Source organism: Mytilus edulis, chromosome 6 (assembly GCF_963676685.1).
Source record: "Mytilus edulis chromosome 6, xbMytEdul2.2, whole genome shotgun sequence".
NCBI classification, from domain to species: Eukaryota; Metazoa; Mollusca; class Bivalvia; order Mytilida; family Mytilidae; genus Mytilus; species Mytilus edulis.
In genome coordinates this window covers 52,496,775-52,519,571 of record NC_092349.1, presented here as the reverse complement: position 1 = coordinate 52,519,571, position 22,797 = coordinate 52,496,775, and the positions used below count along the sequence as shown (strand labels likewise).

The window sequence follows — 22,797 nt, the reverse complement described above, 5'->3', positions numbered from 1 at the left end:
CGAAACCAATATTCCAATTATTATATAGAGAAATTACATATAGGTCCTTAGATACACTGGTGGTTGTGTGGCAGGAGTTTAATGTCAATATATACCAAAACATTGAGATGATATAGGCTCATTCGGCAATCCTCGGTAGAATCCGCTACTCTCCTTCTATCTAGATGCGGATACGGAATCGGCCGAGTGGAGACGAATGGGTATAGGCTTACATTTTTGTTTACTTTGATTATTAATTTTAATCCAAAGATATATATGAAAAGAGCCCTTTATAATACAACTTTAAGCCCCAGTCACAGTGTCACGTTTCAAGAGCTACTTTTTCTATGTTTTGAAAGCGTAGCGAAACGGGAATAAACGTAACGAAGCGTATCGAAACGTAGTGATCATATGTTCAAAACGTGACCTGCTGCGTATGTTTTGAAAATTGAACAACAAACGTAGCGAAAATTAAAACGAAGTAGAAACCTAGTAAATACGCATCAAAGCTTAGCGAAACGTAACAAAACGTGGTAACTACGTATCGAAACGTACCAATGTGTAGTGGAAACGTGGGTCTACACGTTCTAATAAGCAGCAGAAATTGATAAGAACGTAACACTAACCTTGTAAAATCTAGCTTTCTAAATAACGGGAGATTTTTATTCGAAACGTAGTTGAAACGTAGCATTTAAAAACGTAGGAAAACTTTAAAGTGTGACTGTGGTTTTAACTCGGTAATCGGAGTACAAAATATTTGCTTGAAACACCAAACCCTGGACTTTAAACGTGTATACAAACATTTATTCAAATAGAAATCTCTTTTAAATCAGTTTTTCTCACAATAATACTCATTTTATACCCCTCCCCTGTTTCAATTTTTAAAAGAATTTGAAAACAAAACATTAATTATTGCCAGCATACCCTATTTGCATATTTTCTGATATAAAATGCTTAGAACCTTTGATAACATATTGAAAGCATATCAGAATACTCTAAATGTTATGTTTAGCAGTCAATCATTACAACAATCAAGATTATATAAAATATCCAATCCTGTCTCGAGTCCACATCTTACTGCCTATTTGTCAATTAAAGTTCACATTTTCTACCTCAAATTGTCAATTTAGAACTCTTGTCACAACAGTATCATCTGTAGCCATATATCTGACACAATTTACCTAATAAATATACTAGAAGTGTTCAAACAAAGCCATATTTGAAATAGTTGTATTTATGCAGATATAAATTCACTTAAAATGTTATAAAGAGGACTGCTATAATCTGATTTGTGCATACCTTCCAAGAACAGTTATTATTTTCTATATTAAGAAAAAAACATAAAATCATAGCATTTACAAGTTAAATTATCTGTTTTATGACCCAGGGGGTAGGCAGTTGTCTATGTTTTTCCTAAATTATTTTGCTGTTTCTAGCAATTTGGAATATTTAGTACATATACAAGATAGAACACACTATTTTAAGTTTTGTTGAGATATTTTTGTATTTCTAGCTTGTATTTTTTATGCCGTGGTGATAAAAATCAGATTTATGTGTTGCGGCTTACTTTTGGGTTATCGACAGGACACAGACATCCCATAAATAATATTCAGAAAGGATTGATGAGTTTCAATGACTGCAAAGAATAAATATAAACACTTCTGAACAATTTAACTGACAAATATGCAAATATTATAAATTAATTTTGTATTCCGGACTTTAAGTAAACTATGCATACTGTAAACTGTGAATTTATGCTGAGTCATTATATTTAAGGCCCAGGATTCTATCAATCTTTATAAAATATTGATAAAACTTCATATTTGAGTTAATTTCTTTAAAATCTGTGAGATAAAGCAAATTTGGTTAAATTCTGAATGTTCTCTTTTTTCTACCTATATAGGTTGCATTTCTGTAAACATTGACAATGCAATTTCCCATCGGAACTCCTTTTACGGATAAAACTGTACCACTTTTACTATGAAGTTTTGAAAAAAATATTATCCTAGAATTGAAAGTTCATATGCATAACAAATTTTTTCAAAGGTCAAAATATAGGGCTGTGTCCTATATTTTCAACGTTTATATGCCCTGAACCTTTCAGAGTTTAAACTAACACTTATTTTCTTAACTACCCCAACCTCAAATGAAGGGTTACCACAGATTTCAATGTAAACAATATGCACATGTATATCTACTGGTAACATTCCTAACCTATGTCTCTATGAGATGGAACACAGAGAGCATAACTGAGAACCAGTGTGTAAATAAAATTAATTTTCTATGAATATTCTAAATCTCCCCAAAAGAGGCGTGGTTTACGAAACAGCTGTATTTACAAAGGGCAACCTGTAGGTTCTCCAGCTTACAGGTCACAAGCAGAAAAGACACCCTACTTGGACGGACACATTTCAACCTCCGAGCCGTCCAGTCTGTGCTTTAACTCTATAATGTCGCGTGTTTAGCGCTGAAACAACTAATACCAATTTTAACGTCTTTGCTTGACGCGATGCTGATTCGAACCAAATATCTCGCGCTCTCGAGGCGGGTGTATATAATATCATACAAAAAACCTAAGTATTTTTACAATAATCAATACGGAAATATTACAACTAAGCGAGCAAAACTTATCTTTCCTATATAAGATGCCTTAAATGCATTTTGAAAATACATGTGAATTCCGATATCCAACTGCATACTTTATACATTGATCAACACACCCTGCCATTTACAAGGAAACTCTTCTATTAAATATTTGAGGGGATAAGTGTTACCAGCTGTTGCAAGTCTATTTTTTTTTCCTTATTCAAGATGTCCTCATTTTCCAACTTTTATCCAAGAAACACCGTATAACTCACTGTGGACCTCCTATTCCAAGACCTCCTTATTGTATTTTAAAATTAACGTGTTTTCGCAATGAACATGCATGCAATATTTTCCACTGGACATAAAGCAAACAACAATCAATCAACTTTATAAATTATACCGTGTACATAGTACACGAAGACAAGATCTTGTAATGTTACTGTATTAAGTGCAATAATACTTCAAAAGTTTGTATTGTTTTTTAAATTTGTTGGTTTGGGGAAAATTTGTCAATTTTTGCAATTTGCTATATAACTGAACACTATTATTGCTTAGAAAACTTATATCTGACCAGACTCTATGCAAATGACACTTCCGTTTAATTACTACAATTAATGACGCACAAGATCTAATACAAAATGCCATAAACAACTTTGGCAATGTTTGTCTCTGGTGCTCGGTGGAATAGCCATATAGTAAATATGATTATTATTGTTTCGAGATATTCAACTGTACTTAGAAAATTCCAAATACCTACTTTGATTTGTAGAACAAAACAAGAAAAACTCTAAGTATTTACAGTTTTAGGTGTTTATGTTTAATTTAGAGCTGGGGGAAAGGGATTGATGGACGACTAACATAAACTATATGTTTTCATATAATCCTCAATCATGACGTTTGACGAGGTCAATACGTTATATATGGACCTGTTCAGATTATATTGACCGAGGACATAGTCCGAGTGTCAATATAATTCAACAGATCCATATATATAGTATTGACTGAGTGAAAGTCCTTAATTTACATATTACACATGTAAGTATTGTATTACATGTAGGAACATAGCGTTCAATGTTCTCTCTGTGGTTTTTTTTAATTGTATTTTGCAAGAATTTTAACATGTTATTGAAAATATCAATTTCTTTTTAAAACAACATAGCTTGCTGCATTACCTTTCTTGTATTCCTAGCGTCTGCATTTAACATAACATTCTTGATATCTCCTAATTTACTTGCAAATTTACTTTTTGACTGCTGCGGTGCTTCATCTATTTTTTTTGTAATATGTGTAACATCGAGACGTCATTATTCTATATTACCAAGATTTATTTATATCATCAATATACATCTAAATAGAAACATAGAGCAAAATACACTGTAAATGGAAACAAGACTTTGGATACGCAAAATAATTTTGGAAACACCTGATCGTAACAACCAATGAAAACAGTAGAATGCTACACCATATGTCTTATAACATTGTATTTCAAGATGATCAACCTTGCGAAAATATCTCAGCTATACACATTTTTATCGAGCCTCTCAAGCTTCATAACTTGAGGCTTATAGGTTGTTACATGTAGAATATTAAATACGATTTTGTTTCATTAAAGTTTACAAGCAGCGATTGTTTATTGAAACAAAAATGTATTTATCAAAGTTCAACTAACTCGTTAATTTTATGTCCGAAATGCTTTCAGAGCAAGACAATTTGTCAAAGAAAATACAGAGATGAGGCTTATTTTAAGATTAAATCAGAAGGCAATCGGGGTCAGTTTCGTTTTAACGACAGTATTGTGGATGGTCGTAACAAAATTCACAAATACCTATTGTTTGTTTCTTCTATTGATGTTGACATGCTTGGATAAATTAAGGAAGGAAATAAACTCATCGGGTGACTTGCTTGGATAAATTCAGGAAGGAAATAAACTCATCGGGATTGCAAAAAAGTCATCCGGGGTTTGGTCTACTGATAAAGAATACAAGAGCAATGATATCGCCAATGATGATGAAGACAGAAAAAAACCTCGCCAGGCAGAGACTATGGCCCTTAAAATCATCAAGTAGAAAAAGACCCGCCTCAGCCGTATACAACAAGACCAACTCCATCAGTTTGAAAAAATCGCTTCTGTCCCTGCTCCTCCTCCAGTTTAGGATTTCAGTCGTTATAAACAGCCCTTTTAGTGCCATCATTACACGACGTGATTATCGCACCATAAACATCTGTTACTACTATAAGCAGTATAATGGTGACTTGAGACGAAACTGACCCTCAAGTCAAACACAGCTACAACTCCGAGAAACTAGCCAGCCAAACAGTAAGGATCCATTTACTGTTAATGATCTAAGTATATGGATTTATTTTTTTACCATGTTGCTATAAAAGTAAAGATGACGGACTGCATGAGCTTGACGAATGATGTCACAAATTACTTATCTTGAAAAAAAATATGATTTGTTTTGTTGTCTAGTCATAACTGTTCAGACACATAGTTCGGAAAGAACATGTGTCATCAGAAATTTGATATCAATAGTTTTAATATTCATGGTAACGAGCAATCTAGTCTAAAAGATGTTAAATAGCTTGTATGAGCCTTCAAAGTTGTGTGAATTCTTAAGTTACTACGATTTAGCAAATCAAAAGGAGCAGTATAATTGTTTATCCTACAATTGGGTGTTCTACTATACAGATACAGCCCTACAGATATCGCTATGCTGTATCTGTATACGATACAGATATAGCTTAAAAGATCCGCCCAGTGCCGGACTGAGTATTGTATGAACCTATGTGACCTCAGAATGTGTATTGCAATCGCATTTCACTCGGCTCGATTAAAGCTCGCAAAAACCTTGTTTTCTAACCTGGTACAAATACAGCTGATATTTAAAGACACTAAACAGTTATTGTCTATTTAATAATTAGTTCATTGTTTAACTGATAGTTAGAGGTTAGTAAAACTGATATCTATATGATAACTGACACGAAACTTCACTGAAAACCAGGCAAATCCTGAACAATAATATATCGCCTTTCTACAATATTATTTTCAACCAATGTTTAAAGTTTTGTAACGAAGAACTACCGTTCTGAAGCCAAGTTCTACTTAAAAGAAGCCACAGATTTATGGAAATCGTATATTAGTATACTATAGATCACATTAATCACCAATGTCTTATGCAAACTCATGGACAAGTAAATTTGTTGGCTTATTCTTACAGGCCTAATAGTAAAATGCCAGGCCTTCGTTGGTGAGCTTGTTGCTAATTTTGACTGAGACAAACCCTATCTATCAAAAAAATTTCAACAATGCTAAAAGTCGAAAGAATTTCACACGTTAGTGATACTATCGGGGACAAGCCATCTAGTAACAGCTCTTTCAGTTAAACTACTTATACCCATTCTGGAATAAAGGAAGTCGATGTGGAAAACTGTAAGTCATGGTACAAATGTGGTATAGCATTTAACGACTTGTATATGAGATTGATAGCCATACAAAACCCTGACATGTCCAAATTGGAAAATACTCTAACGAAAAAACTTCATTGCAATTCTGAACCATACATGTATTGCCTTTCTTCATGCCAAATTTCAACTACTGTTTTAAGTCTCCTAACGAAAAAGTACCGTTCGAAAGCCAAATATTACTAAAAATATTGCTTGGTTTTCAGGAAATCAAATCCTTACCCTAGTGCGGGTCAGTTGTGGTAACACAACAAACAACAAATTGTCATAATCAGTTGTGTAGGGTTTGAATCCTCAATGTTGGTCGAAAATAATTACAAAAGACTTGATATTCCATTTTAAGAGCTCTGACATTTACAGACAGATAATGCAATGCCAATCAAATGATACATAAAACATCTGTATCAGACTAAAACACTAACCATTAAATATTTGACGAAATAACAATGAAAACGCTAAATAGCATCTAAGCAAAGCATGACTTTGTGCAATATAAACATATTGATCTAGACGTATTGTTCATGTTGTTTGACAATCAGTGTTCAAAATATGGTTTTAAATATCTTTTATTACTTAAATTTTTTAATGTTATTTGATTATAAGTAGCTGTTGTAAATCAGGGTATTTGACTTATTAAAATGAAACATTGCAGCGAGCATAGACCTGCAGAAATCAATACAGAAAAGAATGCTTTGAACCCATACAACGTATAGTCATGTATAGCGTAGGTGTATTTCATGTATATCACATGATTGATTTAGTTACACTTATATGTATGAAAATAAACAATGTTATAATCAAGTCTGTTCCCATCAAAATCCAAAAGGCAAAGAAATCAATAGCAGACGACACATCACGCCATTTTATTGCTTCTTCGTTGTGATTCCTTTGAGGGGTAGCATTTTCAATTCCCTTTGTATCTTCATTGTTGATGCGTCCTATTTCGTTTGTATCAGAATGTATATTATTTCTCCAGAAACAGATTCTTCTTTGCAGGTTAACAGCAAAAACAAATATTTTAGATTTTTCATTTCCTTCATGTCTGTGGTGTAGTCTTAACTGGAATGAATTAACGACAAGCACTAAAATACAGTAACTCAGTTGAACTACGATGTAAATACTAAGGATAGGTGTGCTTTCTGAATTGACGGGTAGTTGGGCTGTTATTATTGTTAAAAATACCGCCAACGACAAAAAGACAGTAACTGAATAAGACATTTTCTCGCCTGCATCGGCAGGGATGATAAATACTAAGGAATTAAGAATGCCTAGGAATATTAAAGGTATGACGATATTGACTATGTAATACGTGGGTTTACGGCGTAGGTTAATTGTGAAATCGATCTCATGGCTGCCTAATACTCGGTTTATCTGCACCGAAGTTGATGTTATTGTCCATAAGCTATTCTCTGTATATTCGTCTAGTTCAAATTTTGATTCAGGATCTATTTCAACTTCATCATACCGATACGTCCAAATGGTAAATATAATATGACAGGTCTGCTTATCATATGGATAAAAAGTAACATCTATCGAACATTGACTTTCAAAGACGTGATACGGGTACCAAGATATTCGACCGTCGTATTTAATCCGAACATAATAAAAACTTCCGCCTAGTTCTTCAAACTTGTGGAAACCATTTTTTAGTACAAGGTCCGGTTTCCAAACCGTATCCTGAAATATATGAAGTAAATTAATATATTAAAAATATCATTTCTGTTCATTTATGATTATTTAGTGGAAATTGAATTAGATATGTTCGCTTTGTTATGACATTTCAAATATAACTAATTATCTAAAAGAGCATACTATTAGTTACATAGTGTGCTAGTGGCCTAATACGGTATATATGGGGTCAGTAAATTCCATATGGGGTGACCAAGCCATTAAAATGTTTAATCCTGCTGCAAATGAATGTTTGCACCTGTCCTTAGTACAGTAGTTGTTGTTTGTTTATGTAATTTATATGTGTTTCTCGTTTCTCGTTTTTTATATAGATTAGACCGTTGGTTTCCCCGTTTGAATGGTTTAACACTATTAATTCTGGGCCCTTTATAGCTTTTTGTTCGGTGTGAGCCAAGGCTCAATGTTGAAGGCCGTACAGAGTGGAGATTTGTCTCATTGGCACTCACACCACATCTTCCTATATCTATATAAGCCAGTCTTCAATACTTTTAGTATTAAGAAACTGCTCCCATGATCCTACAAGAATAGCCAAAGATAAGAACTTGTTAGGTTTAAATGTGTTTAATGAATTTATTTCAATCTTAATCATCAATTTCTTTGTCTGTTGAAACCTTTTAGATTTTTTCTCAGTTCCGTTTTTATAAAGGGACGTAACACCACTACTAACCGTGAATAAAATAAGCCCCGCCTCCCTACTACCTAATATGGAATATAAAGGGACGTAACGACACTACTAACCGTGTTAGAAATAAACCCCGCCTTCCTACTAACCTAATATCAAATATACACAGTCTTCACGCGGACGCTTTTAACCAATCACATTCCTAGAAATGTATAGGAGGTAAGACAATATTCAAGACACGTTTTTATTTTAACTCATATTCATTATAAAAAGAAAGCGGATGTCGTATCCATAATTGATTTTGAATGTAGATTAAGTTCGAATCTGAACACAAGCATGACTAGAATCATATGGCTCGACTGTAGTATACAAGCCATACACACATATGTGTGTCTACCATTTGATAACAATGTACCATAATATTTCAAATTACAAGCTTAAATACAGGTAGAACATGATGGTCCAATTATATTTTGTAAAAAAGACAGGCCTTCCTAGACATGTTTATCTTAATTTTTGGAGAAGAAAAATCGTGCTTTTTAAACCAAATCAAAGATTGAAAAAAAAATTGACACCATATTTATTACGTTTTAAGGGGGCATTTTCCACCAAGCAATCAGTACTTCTGTGTGTGTTTCTCATCTTATGGGGGTTTGTTTTCTTTTTCACACGAAATTAGAAACCAATTCAACATTTTGTTTAAACAATTAAAAGTTATTTATTTTGAACACTGTATCAACTGTATGTTGACTGTAATATATACATTTATTGAACGTCTAATGTTTAGAAAAACACTATTTCGTCCTTTATAAGATTCGCTCCTTGTCTTTCAATTATGTTTGAACGCAACAGCAATAAGCAAAAGTATATAACATAAACATTGTTAATAAACATTAAACTTAAGATGCAGAAAACGAAATAGGTAACTTCTGAACATATGCATGATAGTTATGATAGCTGGTTGCAAAAAAATGAATTATTTAATCATGTTCAAAGAAGAAATCCACATGCAATATATTCTTCAGTTCAGAGAAAAAAAAACCTGAGATTGATAAATAAAGGCAACAGTAGTATACCGCTGTTCAAAACTCATAAATCCATGGACAAAAAACAAAATCGGGATAACAAACTAAAACTGAGGGAAACGCATTAAATATAAGAGAACAACGATACAACATTAAAATGTAACATACACACACACACACACACACACACACACACACACACACACACACACAGAAAAACAGTAAGTTTATTGTCACAAACCTGAAGGACCAGCATGTAGTAAATATCATTGTTAGTCGCTCTATCCCAAACTAGCTGGTCATCCCACCATATAACATCCAAGTAACCTGCAACAGCTATTTTTTCTGCCACCTCATCAAGTTCGTGAATGCTGGACAAGTCGAAATCGACAGTAACTCGAATGGCATCATCTTGATCGTTTGCCGGTCTCACTTGTTTATTGTAACTTTTATTGATAAATAATTCAGTAAATAGTTTCTTTTTATCAGCTGTAGTTTGACAAAAACAATTGCTTATTGTCAATAGTAAAAAAATAATAATGCATATTTTGTTTGCCATTTAACCTCTTTCCTCGTTATTATAAACTTGTATATTATTATACAAGATTGGTTTTCAAATCTAGCAAATTTTGTAATTGATTGATTTAACCATATATTTGAAATGAGAAAAAAATGACTCGATTGGAAACTTTAAATGATAGTTTATATGCATATTCATCTTCATAAAGATCAATACACATGTCAGCTTTGTCTTATTCTCTCATCAAACATATTAAAACTTATCTAATGATTAAATGTTTTCCCTTGAAATATTTGAAAACCAGCAAGGGACATTGATTGAATGGTCATTTATCAGAGAAAAAAGGTAAAGGACACTAAATTGACATTCAACAGACAACTCAAACTGCAGAGAACACTTAGGACTAAGGACTGAGCAACCCGAACACCACCATTAAACAAGGTAAAATCAGGTATTTCGGAAAAGAAAACTGATTCTGCTTTACATTCATGTGACAAAAGTCCTGGTTGTCATGTTTGGACAAGAGATGAAATAATACTCAACTAGTGCTGTAAAAAGCATGCATCGAAAACAAATTACGAAAATAAATGATTCAAAGCAACTATCGGTCACTTTACGTATGGCCTCTTACAATATACAAAATCCTATAATCTAACTCCGTAAGGTATGTGATCAAGCATATCAATCGACTCTTTCAAAGTATACACACTCGCTATGAGGGTGTTTATTAAATCATTCCAATGAATTTCATTCAGTTTTCATATTTTACATATATTACCAAATTAAACAGTAGTGCACTTTTGATACTACGAACTATAGATTGTTCTCATTGACGTCGCTCGGTTGTTTCAACCGCTTGTTGGACATGTTTTTTGTCATTGACCTAGCTATATAACCGAAAAATACATTTACGATGATAAATCAAAATTTTTGCCTACTCCAATAAGCTGTTTGATTTAACCAGGCATATTTGTTTTTACAAAGTTATGTATTTAGTACTTTGGAAATTTGTTAACGCACCTTTTACTTTACCTGAATGACTTTATCATTAGTTTGTCTATAAACGAATAGCTTTTGTTAAAAAGTTATGTACGTTGACATTTCATAGTTCACCTATTAACCTCCATTAAAGGCTCTTTTGTTTGTCAATGTCATTTAAAAAGTATAAAATTGTACAGTTTATAATTTCTCTCAGGTTGATCAACTTACTTATTTTACAAACTGTCTTCTACTCAGTTTTCTCGTGATATAGCTGAATAATGTGTTTTTCAAGGCTGCTTTATTGAAAGGAAATGAGATTGGGAATTGTTCAGGCTTAAGGTACAGCAACAGGTAGTTAAAATATTCATTCGGGAAATCATTCATCAATAATATTTTGTTCATATGTCTTCATCTTACAAGTTAAAATATATCTGGAGGCAACCTTACTGAACAAAAACAGACACGACACAGAATGAAAAACAAATAAGGGCAAGGTTTTAAATATACACAGGGGAAATGCTTACAAGAAATTGTACGTAAATTGACATTCATATCAATTGCACGTGGAATTTTCAACCTGAACTTTACCAGAACAACATGTTATTTCTCACGATTTTGATTTAAGTAAACTCATTATAGATACCAGGATTAAAATTTTATTACGCCAGACGCGCGTTTCGTCTACAAAAGACTCATCAGTGACATTCGAATAAAAATAATGTTAAAAAGGCCAAATAAAGTACGAAGTTAAAGAGCATTGAGGACACAAATTTATTTCGAATGTCGATGCTATTTTAAAATATGTTTGGTTTTTAAGACAGAAAACACTCATTTGATTTTTACTTTCAATTTCACGTGAATATCAATTGAGAGCTATATATTAGTTTTTAAGAGAGAGATGAAATTACTTTTTTTTAATTTCATGTATAATCCCGTTAGAAGTAACCTTCATGTAAGATCAAGAAGAATCTCAATTCTAGTGAAATATTTTTGTGTATCCTGAATGAATTTTATTTTATGGACTGAAATGGCAAGTGTTGAAGATAACTGTTTAATTGCAATACTCAAAGAAGAAGACCCTATATTAATACTGAACGAATTACAATGAGATGAATAACAACGATCAATAGGTGTTCACGTATTTTCTAAACTATGTTGAAGTTCTTCCTTTAATCATACAGTGATTAAGAATTGTTCTAGAGTTGTCTGTTGTTATTTGTAATTCACACATACCAAAAATTAAAATACTAGTCTTTCTGTATATTAAACTCATTTGTGTAGAGGATCCATTCTCAGTTTTTCATATATTTAACTTTTACAACTTATACAATAACAATCATTCTAATTACAAATACATTTTATTTCGCCAACTTGTATTTACATTTCCATGACTAGAATATACATTTTTACATTGTGGCATTATTTTGGCTACATAGTTTTCTGTAATATTTTGTTGAGGCGTCAGGGTGACTACCAATTACTTATACACAACGGCTATCAGCTATCATGTTGACATAATATCATAAAACCCCTGGTAGTTAAACACGGTTACACCACCATCTACCATATGGAGTGAACAGGGAAAACACTCGTATTATGAATGCTCCAGTTATCAGTGCCCCACCTGTGGGCAGGTGAAGGCCGCCCCTCTATAAGATGATATCTGTAGACCCCACCGTTACCACTAACCACATTTTCCAAACCTGCAAATTGTAGAACTTGTCAGGCCAAGAGCAAGGGCCGAGTTAAATAATCCCCCAATCACTACTAGTCTCCCTAGACCCACATGAGAGCCTAAGTCAGCTACCAAATCTGACTTGGGTTCTCACCTCCACAAAATCTTCATTATTGAAGCATTGGAAAAGTTGATTTTGTCGTCCGACGGGAAAGACTCAGCAAGTAATCATATGAATGGTATCTTATAGTAATCTAAAAGTAATCATGATTACACCTGTTTTATGCAATGTAATCGATTACATTACGATTACTTGTAATCAGATATGGCATGATTACTGATGTCAAAGGATAACACGTCAAAATTCTAAAGATTACAGCTGATTACGATTACTAATTACGATGACCTCATGCATGGCCTGTACATGTTTTTGGTTTTTGGTTTGCATATGGCAAATTCCGACTAGCGACCATATTGCAAGGGGGTCTCATATAAAATGTCCTATTTCTGGTTGCATTGCAACATTTAGACTTAGTTTGAATTCTTCTAGCGGACGATGCATGCACAGCAGGAAAAACTGAAATGAGGATAAAATGCCCAAGCTCGTTGTTAAGTTGGTACCAGACACCTTGATTTAAATTAATTTGGCTAGTTTAATTTCCATATAATTTTGAAAAAACATAACTTTGATTCTCTTACAAAAAAATAAAAAAAGAAAATTTTCCTTGTATATATAGCAGTTTGACAAACACACATTTTGATCATTGAGAAGCTTAATATTTACTAAACAATTTAATGTGATTTAATCGTTCAGCTGATTTTACATAGTTATCTCCCTGTAGTTTTATGTACCACCTTAACAATCGTTTGATTAACTCCAAGTACATAGAAAAAAGGCCAAGATACATGTTTGCACCAACATGGAACATAGTTTGACATTTTACATACAGACATTTCTTTAAGCAACAAGTTTCTACAATAAATGCATACTATATACCAATAATAATACCATTGTTCCTCATGTGTGAATTTAAAACAATCTCGAGCTCAATTTCAAGATGGCAGATACTACACAACAAATGTATTTTGTTACCTTACCAAAAAAAATATATTGCAAACAATTTAATATAATCAAAATTAATAAGTTCGGGAAAACTATGATGTCCATCTGATGAGTTAAGCCTTTTCCAGCTGATTTTTATAGTTCGTTTTTATGTTGTACTGTTATACCACTGTCCCAGGTTAAAGGGAGGGTTGGGATCCAGCTAACATGTTTAACCCCGCCGCATTATATATGTATGTGCCTGTCCCAAGTCAGGAGCCTGTAATTCAGTGGTTGTCGTTTGTTTATGGGTTACATATTTGTTTTTCGTTAATTTTTTTATATAAATAAGGCCGTTAGTTTTCTCGTTTGAATTGTTTTACGTTGTCATATTAGGCTGTCATAGCTGACTATGCGATATGTGCTTAACTCATTGTTGAAGGCTGTATGGTGATCTATAGTTGTTAATGTCTCTGTCATTTTGGTCTCTTGTGGACAGTTGTCTCATTGCCAATCATACCACATCTTCTTTTTTACATATAATATAAGGAATGTATATAATCTGGTTCATCCGAACTCTCTAGCATCGGTTTGAATAGAATTTCAATTGTCTAATAACAATTACAAAGTCCTGTATAGTTATTCTTTTGAAATAGTATTGGTTTTCCTCACTCAGTGTTTGTTTATGATCATTGTGTTATACAGAGGTGCCACTGAATTCTTCTGTGCTTGCTTTTGTAGTTTTCTCATCATTGTTTTTGTTTTGTTGGTGTTATATGCAGTATAATATCCATCAAACTTTCCCGCGATAATAGCAATTGGCATAGTAATGATTAGTACACCGGAAGTTGCGGTAATAACTCCAGCAAAGTAACCAGTAGAGGATTTTGGAACATAATCTCCATACCCAACAGTCGTCATAGTAATAATGGACCACCATATTCCTATAAAACTATCAGGAAAGGTTTCACTTTCTGAAAGTTCACAGTAGTAAATCAAATTCCCAAATAAAACTGCAAATATTCCAAACGTAACGGACAATAACATAAGTTCTTTGATACTTTTTTGGAGGGTGATTAATAATATTCGAAGTTCTGTATACAGCTTAGTTAATCTAAACATTCGAAGGATTTTTAACATCATAGTTACATTTGCGAATATGTAAAGAGATCTGTAATGTGTGTATTTCATATAATCAACCGCTAGTGGAGTAACACACCAAAACAATAATGTTACAAGAAACAACAAAACATCGATTTTATTGTTATTGTCTTTTAAAAACCGTTTCTTCTGTGGACAAACAAGGAAATGGAGTAACAACTCTAATATAAAGAACCCTGTAGTGACATAATCAATGTAATCTATGTAATCTAATGGTTTGGTTTCTATGAAAAGCTTCATCTTCCAAGTTAACCCGTCATCCTTCACGTGACGAACGACAAAAGCATTACTTGTGTTATTGCCCGTTGTAGAGTTAGTCTGTGTAAGCTGGTTTCGATTATTAGTTGAATGGTGTGGTGGTGGGGGCTTTTCTACCCGGAATTTTGTATCTGTTACCATACATGACATCAATACAGACAACACAACCATTATCATGAAGATTGCAAAACATATCTGCAAAGAGAGGCTAACTAGTTATTTGTGCAAGAGTCGTACATTGTATTTAATGTATGTTTCTTTATTGAGTTAAGCCTGCCAGTTGATATTTTACCTTGTGTTTTTTTATGTTGTGATATTATGCTATTGTTTCAGAAAAAGGGAGAAGGTTTGGATCCATTAAAACGTTTAATCCCGCTGAAAATGTTTGCACCTGTCCTAAGTCAGGAATCTGATGTACAGTAGTTGTCGTTTGTTGTGGTATCTTCACTTCTCTTTTGGAAAGTGACAGAATATACGAAAGATATAGGACATTAATAAGTCATTGACAAACTGACAACGATAAATAACAAAATTATACAAAACACAACATCGAAGTATACCACAGAAACCGGAGGATTTCATATATGCTTCCGAAGTAGATTGTGTTGATCTTTTATGTAAAAAATAGGTGACTAAATATCTAATTTTATTGCAACAGGTCTTTTTGTGTTTTTACAGAGTTTAACAATTACGTTGATACATTTGTCTCAAAACACTTTAAAAAAGGCAGTATTCAGAAATTGTGAACTCTAAAATGTCTCACTTATATTGTTTAATACATGTAATTGGAAAAAAACAATATATTTACCTGTGTAATTCGTGAGGAATTCGGTTGATCCAAAACTAACCACAGCTGTTTTCTGAATGACTTGGATCTTTTAAGGCTATTGCCTATTTGTGTATTCGAATTATATGTAACCAAATTCTGTTGTATTTCTAACGAATCTTCATGTTTGATATATATATGGAAACAGCAGTCTGCAATATTAACTAAGGGTAAACCCCAAAAGTCAAATTCTTGCAATAGAACTGCTCCACACGTATAGTTTGGTATGTGCAAATGTTGTCTATCATATCTATAATAATCTAGTACAACGTTGAATAACTCAGGATTTCTGTCGAAGAAATATTCCTTACTGCTTGGTAAATAGTGTTCTGAAGTTGTTGTTAGACTTCCTAGTTTAGAATGAGGATATTCAATTAACTTTGACCTGTATGTTTTGAAAATTGTTCCTCCAATATTCAATGTTATCAACTCATCTTCCACATGTTCCATATTGAAGCAAGGCACTATGCCGTGTTTGAAAATGAGAGGATATCCGCTATGTTTCCTTTTTACCGCTATATGTTGCCACGGCTTACCTTTCCGAATTTTTAAAACCAATTTTGAAAAAATGGTAAAGCTTAATTATGGATGAAACACTTTGATCAGATCAAATTCACCATACAGAATATACCTCAATGATAAAATAAAATAAGAATGTGGTGTACGATTGCCAATGAGACAACTCTTCACAGGGAACCAAATCACACAGAACTTTTGAATAAACGGTAATGGTTAATTAAGGATGTACAAGTATCCACGTTGTTAGATTACCATAGGATGATTAAAGTGGTTACAGAAACACTCTTTCAATATATATAATCAAACTAAAACCCATGAATAAAACAAAATCAATTATAGCATGTATAGGTAATAAATATAGTCATAAGTTAATATCCACAGAGTGTCCTTCAAACTAAAGTTTAAATAGTCAATGGTTTATTTATTATTCCATTCTGCAGAGTGTCATTAAATTAATTATCGTATTGTCAGTGGATACACTTTTCCATTTCTAAGTGTTGTAGTCTTTAGATTTTTATCTTGTACCTTCTGTACTATTATTTGTCTGCTTGTTTTTTAAACATGGCGTTGCAAGTTTATTTTCAATCTATGAGTTTGACTGTCCCTCTTGTATCTTTCGTCCCTCTTTCATTATCAGTATCACCACAGAAACACGTCTTGTAAACAATAAAATACATAAACATGTTCCAACTTACTTTCGAATAAGCCTGACGATATTGATTTCAACATTATTTTCAATTTCTTTCTTTCTTTCTTTTGTTTTAAAAACTTGATAATTTTGTTAAGAATTTATAAAAAAAACATCAGTTAAATACAAAGTAAAACGTTTGATATTGCAAAATTATAACGCAATTTTATAGTTTAATCGTTTTAGTCTTAGAAAATATATATATAATGCAAAATTATAACATTATAGCCACAATTCAAAATTGAAATACGTAACACGCAAACACCAACAATAATATTAAGTTATTTATGTTCCTATTATATTCATCAAGTGGGAATAATTACCGTTCCAATGTTTTATGTCTATTAATTAAAAAGTTTGCTGATTATTACCAGATTGTACTCTATCATTGTCTATAGTATAAAGTGTTCATTAATTGTTGATGAGCAACAGGTCAGATTTCGGTCAAAAGTGTTTATATGCATATAAATTATTCATTTAATTCAATTGTTTGCTGAAACCTGAATTCATCTTCACAATCCTGACTTAAACTATCGGTAGTTCTAATGCACAACATGGATGAAACTCCTCAATAACAAGGTTTTTTTTATTAAGTGACTACTTAACTGTTTATAGTGATTACCTCCATGTATTTATTTGGTACAACCTTTAAAAAATAATGGTTATGCGATTTAATTGGCAATTATAGGAAAACTGAAAAATAATAGAAAAAAACAAGATAGCCGTGATTTATTAGACAAATAAACCAGTTAGAGCATTAGGAATATATTTTGATCGGTACAGGAAAGAATTTGAGTTCTGACATAATTATATACACCATAATAAAGCATCAAATGATTTTCACAAGCAGTAGGATCAATGCTGTTGGAGATTATATGATGTACACCACCATTTGAAACAGGGAATTATTGACAGCAGAATGAAACATGTGTTATTCATCTGCATATTGTACCTCAAATTAAAAGTAGATAGAAAACTGTTTTTTTAGATTATTACCAGAATGGAAATATACGCTTGAGGACCGTTAGGCGGTTTAAGTATTAAAGGGAAATAAACATAGCCAAATTATTTTAGTGTCATCTTTGCGTGAAGCATATAGAACATTGGTTTCTTGAGAATTTCTGAGTTTCTGAATGGGGAATTACATGAATTAATTCAAGTTATACATCAATCATTACCGAAGCACACAACTAACTATAAAAAAGATATGTCCCTCAATAAGTGTTCTTCGAATGTAATAAATCGTGAATGTTTTGAAATAGTATATGCCATGGATATAAAGTATATTAGGGTCTAAAGTTCAAAATGATGTTTTCATTTCTTTTATAGCACTTGTTCGATAATGCTGCTGGTGGACTATCAGCTCCTGAGGGTATCATCATCAGCTTATTAGTCAATACAAAGGTACTTCCATGATTCATAACAAACCTTTCTAAAATTGTCGCGGAACTTTTATGAAATGAAGATTCTGAAAAGACATTTAGATTAAATTCTGACTTAACTATTTTAAATCTGTCATTTAACTAATGCTAAAAATGTTAAGGTTTTTCCCATATGGGTTTCTATCTAATCAGATTTGGATATAATAAATTTGGATTTAGATTTTCTTCCTTATAAACATCTGTTTGTTTATCCAACGACTCCTTGATGGATTCACTTCATTAAACTTCCTGCGGTTTGTAGAATGTTAAACATGTTAAACGTTAGGATATGTTGATAGATATAGATAACATTACAAATATATATCGAAAAAATACCCACGTAAAAACAACCTTGAAAAAAACACGATAAAAAAATGATGCATAAATTTACCCGCAATGGATTGTATACTGCGGTCTAGTTCTTCATTACAAAACATGAAACATTAATTAGTGAGAAATAAAATTCATGTCTTTCTCGGCTTCAAAACCCTGTCAAACAAACCCAAAACCCCGCATGCTGCGTTCTTCACGGTTCTTATTTTTATGTTAGGAGGTTAATTTAATTACAACAGTTATTGGTTGAGTGCTATCTAGATAATTACTTAATGAGTGCATCTGAGAGTTTTTTTTAGTTATTTGTTGATCCAATATTTATGTGGCAATATCAGTTATAGGACTTGATACACTTCTGCAAAAACACTGTATATATTATTACAACTTATTCTTTATTTCTACTTTGATTGGTAGTAATATCCTCCGATAATATAATTATGTTTCATACTTTGTTGACCTATTTATTTTCTCCATAATCTTATACAGGAAATAAATACTGTTTTCCATTTTAGATAACGAATATATAACTGTTCTAAATTGGTGATGATAGCGATGATATCTTAGTACCAAATCTGACGGTAAAACATTTATTAGTGAACTCCAAAAATTGTGTCAAAAGCAAAAGACGAATTAAAACAGAAAATATAAGTCAAGTTTTATGTAAATGAAATATGAGGGTTATAATTTAAAAAGAGGGTTTGTTAAAAAAAAAAGATATAACTAGAACTTCTGCATGCTGCATTCAGTTGCCACTTAGAAGATTTGGAGAAGACTCTTTCAATAACACTCACATGACGTTTTGTATAGTCCCGCAGTCGACCAGTTAAAACCGGTGTTACTGTACACAGTGTTTGAAAATGAGATGATAGCAGCTATGTTTCCTTTCAATTTTTACGCTATAAGTTGTCATGGTTTACCTTTCTGAATTTTTTTAATCAATTTTGAAAAAACGGTCATGCTTAATTATGGATGTATACCTTTAACCAAGTCAAATCCAGCACATAGAATATACCTTAATGATAACAAAATAAGAAGGCAGGGTACGATTGTCAATCAGACACATCTTCACAGGGAACCAAATCACATAGACATATTTAAAATCAAATTTGAACAAACGGTAATGGTAAATTAAGGATGTATAAGTATCCACGTGGTTAGACTATCATAGAATAATTAAAGTGGTCAATGAAAAACTCTTTCATTATACATAATAATACTAAAATACGAGAAATAAAACAAAATCAATTGTAGGTTCTATAACTAATAAGATAAATATACACAGATTGTCCTTCAAACTAAAGTATGAAATGGTCAATGGTTTATTTATTATTCAATTCTGCAGAGTGTCATTCAAATTAAATATCTAATTGTCAGTGGATACAATTCTTATTATCACTATCAACATAGAAACACGTCTTGTAAACACTAAAATATATGAACATGTTTCAACTTCCTTTTGGACACTCGACTCGAACACCACCATAAAACAAGGTAAAACAAGGTAAATCAGGTATTTCGGAAGTGAAAACTGATGCTGCTATACATGCATGTGGCAAAAATCCTGTTTGTCATGTATGGACAAAAGATGAGATAATACTCAACTAGTGCTGTAAAAAGTATGCATCGAAAACAAATTACGAAAATTAATAATTAAAAGCAACTAGCGGTCACTTTACGTATGGCCTCTTACAATATACAAAACCCTATAATCTAACTCCGTAAGGTATGTGATCAAGCATATCAATCGACTCTTTCAGAGTATACACACTCACTATGAGGGTGTTCATTAAATTATCCCAATGAATTTCATTCAGTTTTCATATTTTACATATATTACAAAATTAAACAGCAGTGCACTTTTGACACTACGAACTATAGATTATTCTCATTGACGTCGCTTGGTTGTTTCAACCGCTTGTCGGACATTTTTTTATTGTCATTGACCTAGCTTCATAACCGAAAAATACATTTACGATGATAAATCAAAATTCTTGCCTACTCCAATAAGCTGTTTGATTTAACCAGGCATATTTGTTGTTACAAAGTTATGTATATAGTACTTTGGAAATTTGTTAACGCACCTTTTACTTTACCTGAATGACTTTATCATTAGTTAATTTAGAAACGAAAAGCTGTTGTTAAAAAGTTCTGTACGTTGACATTTATAGTTCACCTATTAACCTCCATTAAAGGCTCTTTTGTTTGTCAATGTCATTTTAAAAGTATAAAATTGTACAGGTTATAATTTCTCTCAGGTTGATCAACTTTCTTATTCATTATTTTACAAACTATCTTCTACTCAGTTTTCTTGTGATATAGCTGAATAATGTGTTTTTCAAGGCTGCTTTATTGTAATAATGATCTTGGGAATAATCTTTGGAAATGTTTTCATTTTAATGTTTTGTACAGTTCATTAAAATATCAAAGCGGAAAATCGTATATAAATAATTTTTTTTTTCATATTTGTCATCTTACAAATTAAATATATCAGGATCCAATCTTTCTGGAAAAAGTAATGAACGACACTGAAAGAATAACAAATAAGAGTAAATTTTCAACCTGAACTTCACAAGAACAGCCTGATATTCCCAACGATTTTGATTAAATTTAGATTTTCCATGTTATTTAATATATTTGTTTATGAGAGAAAAATAATAATTTGATTTTCACTTCGCAATTCATGTCAATCTTAATCGAGAGTCAAAATAAGTTTTTAAGAGAGATGAATCAAGTTTACTTCAGCATGTTCAGTTTCACGTATAATCCCGTTTGGGGTTAAATTCACGTGAGATTAAGAAGAATATCAATTCACATGAAATATATCTGTGTATCCTGAACGGATTTTATTTTTTGATAATGATAACTGTTCAATCATTCAAAACTTTGGAAGATTTCTTATTTGACACACTCCTGTATATATATTTCGTATTGGTTTTGCTTTCTTCTACGGTTTGTAGACTAAGATGCATTGCCTAATACGGTACCATATTGTGAGGATAAAAAAAATCGTTTATCATTTGAACATAGTTTTAAAACATTGATTGTCAATTAGAAACTTTATACATTTAGGATTTCAAATTAAAAAAACCTAAAAAAAAAAAAAAGAAGATTTCACTGTTTAACTATTACTTGATTAAAAAATGTCAAAAGTTTTACCTTCGGGTTTTTTTTAACTCGACAATTAGCGGTTGTATCTACGAAATCCTTGAAGAACAGCCGTAAATCTATGATTAGGAAGGAGTCCAATTAATGCAAGTCCAATTGACGTGAGTCCAAATTTCGCGTTTATGTAGGTGATGCGAACGAACCGAAAATTAAACAGACGCAAAAAAGAATGCTACGGTTTATTATTTTTTTAATTCTTTTTTATTGCCGGGGTACTAAACGCAGTTATCATTTTCTAGACAAATAACGAGGGCTTCCAATATTTCTATTAGTCTATTGAGACTGTGCAATTCGTGAGAAATTCGGTTGGTCTTAAATAGACCACAGCTGTTTTCGGAATGACCTGGATTTTGTAAGGCTACTGCTTATTTGTGTATTCGAATTACATGTAACCAAAGTCTGTTGTATTTCTAACTCATCTTGATATATATTTATATATGTACTAAACTTCATTCTAATTAACTAAAACAACTGTTAAGAATTGCTCAGTACAATAAGGGAGACAAAATGGAGAAGAAAAAAGGTATATGTGCTACTTACTTAATTAGCTTTACACCCTGTTATACTTATATGGTATGCTATTTGTAATTTTTCTTTCTATTTTCAGTGCCTATGTGAGGATTACTTATAACTAAAAAACATCAAAAATTAAAAATTGCTGGGAAATAATACATCCTCATGTAAGGCTTTCCTGGCACAGGCATATATTAATTTATTTTTTTGAAAAACCTTATCTATTCATTCATTCATTCATAACATTCATGTATACTATGCGTGTACTATCGTCCCTTGGTGGCTATTGATCGAGGTAAATCTAAACACCTAATTATTGCAATTTCATTTTA

The 22,797-nt window shown here is 32.1% G+C and overlaps 2 protein-coding genes across 2 annotated transcripts; both read right to left on the bottom strand.

Moving 5' to 3' along the window:
* Positions 1 to 6,771: 6,771 nt before the first annotated feature.
* On the bottom strand, positions 6,772 to 11,038 carry LOC139526474 (neuronal acetylcholine receptor subunit alpha-6-like). The gene is made up of 3 exons (XM_071321624.1): positions 11,005 to 11,038; positions 9,605 to 9,852; positions 6,772 to 7,704 (listed from the first exon to the last, which is right to left on the bottom strand). The coding sequence occupies exons 1-3, from the start codon at positions 11,036 to 11,038 to the stop codon at positions 6,772 to 6,774; spliced, it is 1,215 nt and encodes a 404-aa protein (XP_071177725.1).
* Positions 11,039 to 14,253: 3,215 nt separating this feature from the next.
* On the bottom strand, positions 14,254 to 16,276 carry LOC139526473 (potassium voltage-gated channel protein Shaw-like). Its single transcript, XM_071321623.1, has 3 exons — positions 15,809 to 16,276; positions 15,033 to 15,195; positions 14,254 to 14,555 (listed from the first exon to the last, which is right to left on the bottom strand). Exons 1-3 carry the CDS (start codon positions 16,274 to 16,276, stop codon positions 14,254 to 14,256), a joined length of 933 nt encoding a protein of 310 aa, XP_071177724.1.
* Positions 16,277 to 22,797: the final 6,521 nt, after the last annotated feature.